General features: G+C 38.9%; 1 protein-coding gene across 1 annotated transcript; it reads left to right on the top strand.

Annotated features, from left to right (window-relative positions):
- Positions 1 to 6,189: 6,189 nt before the first annotated feature.
- LOC149206918 (uncharacterized) lies at positions 6,190 to 7,425 on the top strand. The gene has a single exon (XM_089397841.1). The coding sequence runs from the start codon at positions 6,190 to 6,192 to the stop codon at positions 7,423 to 7,425; it is 1,236 nt and encodes a 411-aa protein (XP_089253967.1).
- The last annotated feature ends 221 nt before the right edge of the window (positions 7,426 to 7,646 follow it).

Here is a 7,646-nt window from a genome sequence, read left to right on the forward strand (position 1 = left end):
TTGCTTCTGAAATATTTTAACAGAAAAATTGCTTTTTGTTTGTTTGTTTATCATAATGGGGCTCTTTTTTAATTATTAAAGGGCCTAAATTGAATTGGACAAGCAGATCTTACATGTATTCTTCAAAAATAAAAAATATAGTTCTGAAATGTCTGGTTTAGCCTTTGTCAAAAGCATACAAAAAATTGTATATGTAGAACTATACAGTTAAAAAACCTTGAGTTCACTAAACTCGGAAAAACAATATCATAATAAGTGATTACAATTTCAAATCTAGTTCTATGAGCTCTGGGTGCTAGTTTCCTTTGCTTGCATTATGTGAGGCTGCAAAATAGAATGTTGTACAGATGCATTAAAGGCCAGAGAATGCATCCTCGAAGGAAGGGTGTGAAATATGAAAATGTCCATGCTGTGCTTCAGTTGTTAGTTTTCACATCTCAGCTGAGAAATTTCTATCCCATGCACCAAGAATGTATGTAGAATTAGTCCAATTTCCTTCCCATAAGCTGTAAGTGTCTGAAGAATTAACCTAATTTCCTTATCATTAAGCTGAGAGTCCCATTATACATCCTAGTATGATGTGTAAGGATGTTTATTTGTGATCAAAGTTGAAATTTTGCATGTCTCCCAAAACAGAAATTAAAAACATTTTCAAGTGAAGAAATTAAATCCCTCTCAGCTCATCTTAGATCCATATTTAAAGTTGATCTATGCTAGTTAAGTTCCAACTGAATGTCTTGGTTATTCTTTAGCTGGAAAAAGTCATTCCATGCTGCACAACTTTCACCTCTCGGTGCAAGTAGACATGATCAATGATTCAAGGTGTACCCCTGGGGAAGCCTTGTGCCACATTGAATAGATGGAAAAGGAAGAACATAAATTAAACTAGAAATCCTTCATCACCCAAGGTGAGGTGAGAACTAAAGGGGCGAGACTGAGATGATGGAGGAGAGAGTGGAAGTTGATCTTTGGGGTTGGGAAGGAATTGAGATGGGGTAGCTAGAACTAGGCTAAGTTCAGAGTCGAGGAAGGAAGAGGCCTAGACCAGAATAACAAAGAGGGGGGCCCTAAAGGCCAGAAAACCTGACCATCCCTTAGGGAGAACCTTAGGAAATATCAATGAAATATCAAAGTAAAACCCATATAGAATGTACAACTTAACCATTTGAAATCCCACCTTGAATAATGATCAAGGGAATTATCTATTGTGCTTCGGAGTGCTTGGTTGGTATTTGGGTCAAATAATTTTTGAGGAGATAATATTTTTTTGGTTTTGTTGTTTGATTATTTTTAAATGTATAATAAATTAAAAAATAAGAGTGAATAATCTCCAAAAACGTAAAACAGATAAACTACAACATTAAAAGGCGTTGTATAAGTGCATCGGTGGTATGATGATTTGGTAACTTTTGGTAAAAAATATGACTGAATAATCTCCAAAAATTTGAAACTGTAGATTTTAGGTATAAGTATTTAAGTTGTTATTAAAAAAATTTAATGAGTGCTTCAAATAGAGGTGAAGTTAGATGATATGTTGTGGTGCAATGCTTATTTCTTGTCAGGTATAAGTATTTAAGTTGTCTATAATAAATTTTAATGAGTGCTTTAAACAGAGGTGAAGTTAGATGATCTGTTTGGGTGCAATGCCTATTTCTTGTCACCATTCCTTAGTGGATTGACTGCAAATGAGAAATGAGATTCCTTGGAATTTGATGTTTTACAAGATTCTAAGATGGATAGCAAAGAAGTGGTAAGTTATTTCAATGAAAAGGCTTAAGTTCATTGTCATTGTTTGAGATGTTAGCATTTGTATAGGTTTTTCTAGTATAAGTATTATATTTTATGCTTATTTCAAGGAGTTTTCTTCCAATATGTCTAATAATAATATGTTTTTTGGTAGTTTTCACAGTCAACACTTCTATCTGAAGTGGTAAGTAATAGGTATAGATCTCATTAAAGAATTTATTTTTGAAATTATGTCTTTCCTTGATGTTGCTAAGAAGTCAGAGCACACATATATTCTTCTAAGCACTTTTTATGCTTGTGCAGGTTACTTTCCATATGTCTTTCCATATGTACCTTGTACCTTGTTACCTCCCAATGTACCGTGTTACCTTCAAACTTGCAAGTAAATTGTTACCTTCCATATGAAGAATTATCAACCACTGAGACATAAATCAATGTTTCACCTGCTAAAGGTCCCAATGTTCAATCAAAAGTAGTACCCATAATAGCAACTCCACCTCCAACTCCTGTCCTAGATCTTCTTGGTTTTTTGATAGATTTAGGAAATGAACTTGTCCCTATAGATTAGTGAGCAGTAGGCTTTGGGTGGGTATTAGATAGTCAATTCCATTTCATTTTGTAAAGAAAAAATGGAAAAAAATGGCTTTATTGTTGTTAGATGTGAATTATATTTACTATGATAAGTGTAAACTCAATTAAAGAAACTTGTGATATTTGGTTAATGCTTTGTGTAGGCCTCCATTTCCTATTTTACTTGCATCATCAATATGTCAAGGCCTTCAGGTCAATAGGCAACTTATATGGTGCAATGGTCAAATTTTTTACAGCTTGAAGTTTTAGAATAACTCTTTTGGTCTTTTAGCTGCTGGACCTCTACAAGTGCAGTTCATAAAATGTGAAAATAACTGAGATATTAGTTATATTTATTGTAAATATTGCTAGTTTAATAGGATGTAGATGCACATCTATTTTGAGTCCTTTTTCTAAGTTTTGTTCCTGGTAAATTAGGTGCCACCATTGCAGCCTGAGAGCTCAGCACACACACTGCTGCCAAAGGTATTGTTTCAAAACATGTCTCGTGGACTGGAAAACGCTCTTTTGTAGGTGGAAGTAAGAAATAATCAACAAATTTTTTGGTATTTTAATAATAATATTCCATTTGAAGTTTTATTCACTAAGGATGGCAAGATGGAGCATACAACATTTCTAGAGGTAATAATGAATGCTAGGATATAAATTTTAAGCTTTGGAAGTTTTATTCATTGAGGATGGCATGATGGAGCGTGCAATATTTATGAAGGTAATAATGAATGCTAGGACTAATCCCTCTCCACCACTTTGCCCGTGTCTTCGATTCTATTGGATTTTTCTAACTTTTGGGTGAGAAGGGTTGGGCAAGATGGACAAGTCCAAGAGATCAAAAGGGGAAGAGGAAGAGCACATAGACGGTGATATTGTTCTCTCCATTGAAAAGCTGCAGTAAATCCATGATGAGATTGAGAGAGTAAGTTCTCATGCACTCTGAAAACTTCTTCTTAGGGTTATTTTATTTTATTTATTTATTTTTAAAGTGGTTTTTTTTCTTATCTTTTTTGAAAACCTTTTTCCCATTCCTTTCTCTATGTATTATCTTTTTGATTTGTTGGTGCATTTGTGGATTGATTTAATTTTTCCTTGTCCGTGGTCTGCTTGAGAATGATTCGTTACAGCCCTTAAGAGCGGGTTTGAGACAAAGAGCGGGTTTGAGGGAAAGAGCGGTTTTTTAGTAAACCTACATTTCATCTTCATATTCTTTCAGTCTTTTGGATATGGACATTTTGATTGGTTTACATATGTTGTTTTTCCAACAATGTCGAGGAAATTCTTTCAAGGAAAAATTGAAACTAGAACATCCTCAAATTAGTTATTTCAGTTTTTTTTCCATATCCATTTATTGTTTGGGTATGAGTTGGAAGAGCTTGGGGTTCAACAAATATAATATTTTGTGCGATAGTTCTTGATTAGTTATAGTCTTCTTGTTTATGATTAGGTTCTTAATGACTTGGTGACCTGAGGCTCAATGTAGTTTGTTTCTCTCCTAAATCCCTTTTGGTCTCAATTACAGTCTGCACATTTATGATAAGGTCATAGTGTCCTGTTCATCTGGGCTATTCTTGGCCTAGTCACTGCCCCCAAAGGATCTAACAAGGTTGTTGGACTTAATGGAAAAATCTTGCAATTCTATTTTGCACCTGCCCTTCAGGAAGGGTACACCTACCTTACCTATATGGTTGTTGACAGTTATCTTATTTTTACATTCATTTTTTTATTAGCTTCTGGAAAGCATTCTTGGAGGAATTAGTGGATAGAGTTTAAGTTGGATTCCGGATGACAAGCAGAGTATTTGTAATTTCATAGTTTCATTCACATTGAGGAAGAACCAGATTCATTGTATCACTTTTGTTTTCCCTTTCCCCACTTACATAGCAATGTTGTAGCATTGGATTTATTTTTTCCTTCTACTTTTGCTCTTTGAGGTTGAATCTAAAGTTTTCAGTAACTAGCAGAGCCTTTTTCTCTTCTATCATAAGATGCATGTGTGTGTAAACCTATGTAGTTCATGAAATAAGTTTGGAGTGGATTGAAATAGTGAGATTTTGTTGTGGTGGTTATGATAAATCATTTTTTCAATTGAGCATAACATGTCTATATGATGTATTCAACACAGTCGTGGAGAGCATTCGATGCGAACGGAACAATGCGGGTTTCCTTAGGGTTTTGACACAACCCTGCAGGCGGCAGGCCTGTCGAGGCAGAGATCTGCGGTAGCCAGAGGTGGAGCAGAGTGCTGGTGGACGGTACCATACGGGCCGGAACCATGTTTCCCCCCCAGGGGGAGGGCCAAGAGCCTCCCCCTTCTCCGGACGCGAGAGCACGGCAAGATGCGGATCGGGACAATCCAAATGAAGTCAGCGAAGGTACCAGGAACAACAATCAGCAGAAGGGTAAAGACTCTGAGACAGAGAACAGAAACAAAGCAAGTTCCTCAACTTGCAAACCTGTTGCCACTACTAGACCACGGGTGTACTTCCCAAGTGAACGAATCAATGCCCGAATACAGTACATGCGGGATCATGCATTGATCGGCAAGTTTATAGGGATTTGGCCAACAGAACGAGCTCTGAGGGCTTGGATCAGCACTGTTTGGCATCCAAAAGGGGATATATCTCTGCATTTAGGACCAAAGGGCTTCTTCACTGCTATCTTCAACTGTCTAGAAGATCGAACCAGAATCCTGGAAGGAGGGCCATATTTTTTTAACTTGGCAGGCCTATTTCTCAAAGGCTGGGTGGAAAGATTCAACCCAAATAAGGAGGATCTGAGTTGTGTGCCAGTGTGGATAAGGCTTTACTCTTTGCCTTTGGAATATTGGGAGGAAAATTCTCTGAAGGAGATCGGCAACGCTATTGGCGAATTTGTAAGGGTAGCAGAGGAAACAAGACTCTGCAAGCAAACTTCATACGCCCGGATTTGTGTTTACATGGATCTCAAACAACCATTGCCAGATAAGGTAAGCTTCTTTTACGAAGACTCTGAATGGGTTCAAGTCATAGATTATGAATAGGTCCCATTTAGATGTAGGAAATGCCATGATATAGGACACCTGTATAGAGACTGCCCTCTAAATAAGACACCCTCCATGCCGGAAAAATCCAACAATCACTCTCCTGATGGATTCACAAAGGTAGTCAACAGAAGAAGAGGAAACAAAAAGGCCACCAGCAATCCCAAGGCAAATCCTGGCAATAAGGCAACATCTAGCAACAGATTCAAAGTTCTGAACAAAACAGATGACAGGGGTTCGGACGAGGAACAGGAGAAAGATGAAGCAGTCCAGCAACAACAACCGGAGGAAACATCAATGCAAGGAGGGCAAAAAATCACACATCAAGAGCACCTGAAAGAGCCTAAAAAAAATATGTCAAAACAAACTGAAAAAATTGATATGGAGTACTCTCAACCAAGCGGAAAAGCACCGACAGAAACGGAGGATATTCTTCAATCGCCCCAAGTTATGGATGAGGACCTGGAGCCCCTGGACATCGGGGAGCTGGCCATCCTAGGTCTGGAACAGGCTTGTCGCACAAAGAACTTTGAAAAAATCCCGGAACAGCAGGTGGACAATCTAGTAGCAGTGTTAAGCAAAGCACGGAAAAAATATTCTCTAGGGGTACAGATTGGCAGTCCATGGGACGGCAAGTTCATTACCAAGGATAGCAAAAAGAGGGGAAGGAAAACCACCCTAGAAAGAACAATCAAGATAGGAGAGATTCTGGTGGAGTCAGGGCGATACGCCAAACTGACTAAGTACTTCACTGCAAACCCCCACCCTTCTCAATGAAGTTAATATCTTGGAATATTAGAGGGCTTAGTGGCCCCAGGAAAGGAAGAATCCTAAAAAACATGTTGAAGCAAGAAAAACCCAGTATTCTCTTTCTGCAAGAAACGAAGTGTAGCTCCACAGTTTTGGAAAGAATAGCTGCGAAGGCCTGGCCAGGAGGGCTAATCACAGCAGTAGATGCACAAGGTGCCTCAGGAGGCTTAGCCATTCTTTGGGACGCCCGGATCATCCACCTCAGCAACATTCAAGCTAACAAGAACTTCATCCAAGCCACATTCCACCTCTCAGGTACGAATGCTCATGGACTGCTAACTAATGTGTATTTCCCACAGGAAACAGCTCAAAAAAGCCATCTTCTGAATATATTGTCGGAACTCAATAGAGACAGACCTCTTCCTCTATGGATCTCGGGCGGAGATTTTAACATGATAGCCAGTATGGACGAAAAAAGAGGGGGCAGAAGCAACTCAAACAATGATGACGGTCTTCTAAAGAACTTCATCAATAGCAACTGGCTAATGGATGTCCCAACCAGCAACGGTATCTTCACCTGGACAAATAAGAGAGCAGGAGCGCAACAAATAGCATCGCGCCTTGATCGTTTCCTCATCTCAGACAACGCAACTCATGTAGGTGGAGAATTTACAGCTTCCATTATCCCTTGCTCTGGATCGGATCATTGGCCCATAGAGCTCCAATGGAACAGGCCTGGTCACAATCTCAGACGCCCTTTTCGTTTTGAGGAATTTTGGTTCTCTCATCCAGATTTTGAACAGATGGTCAGATCAAGCTGGACAAATTTTAATTCGACCGAGGGATCAAGAATGGCCAGATTCCAACAAAAACTTAAAAATCTCAAAAAAGCCATCAAACAATGGAACCACAAGACATTTGGTAACATCTTTGCCGATCAAGCCCATCTCAATTCTGAAATGAAGAAAATACAACAATCCATTATCAATGGCGGGCGAACAGAGGAGCTCTCCAAACAGGAACAAGACATAGAATCAAAAATCCTGGAAAGAGCTAAGCAGGAGGAAATCCTATGGTGGCAGAAATCCCGAATAAGATGGCTTAAAGGCGGGGAAAAAAATACAAAATTCTTTCATAAAACTACAGTTCAAAGAAGAATGATAAACCAAATTACTCATGTTAATAATGAGCATGGAGAGAAGATTGAAACGCATGAGGGCATAGAAAAGGAATTCACCAACTACTTTAAAAAGCCTACCAAGAGCCTGAATTCAACAGAATGCCAGCCATCAACCAACTCACTCAGAACATACCCAAGGTCATAACGGAGGAGCACAACAGTTTACTGATCCAACCTATCACTCTGCAGGAAGTTGAAGAGGCGGTTAAACAAATGAAAGAAGGAAAAGCGCCCGGGACGGACGGTTTCACAGCAAACTTCTTCCACAAATTCTGGGACCTGATAAATAACGAAGTATGGCAGGTTGTGGAGGAATCCAGAGAGCTCAGGTGGATGTACCCAGGACTAAATGCTACTTTCATTGCT

Source organism: Pinus tabuliformis, chromosome 1_2 (genome assembly GCF_031772625.1).
Source record: "Pinus tabuliformis cultivar Carrire ecotype Pingquan chromosome 1_2, CPIR1, whole genome shotgun sequence".
NCBI classification, from domain to species: domain Eukaryota; kingdom Viridiplantae; phylum Streptophyta; class Pinopsida; order Pinales; family Pinaceae; genus Pinus; species Pinus tabuliformis.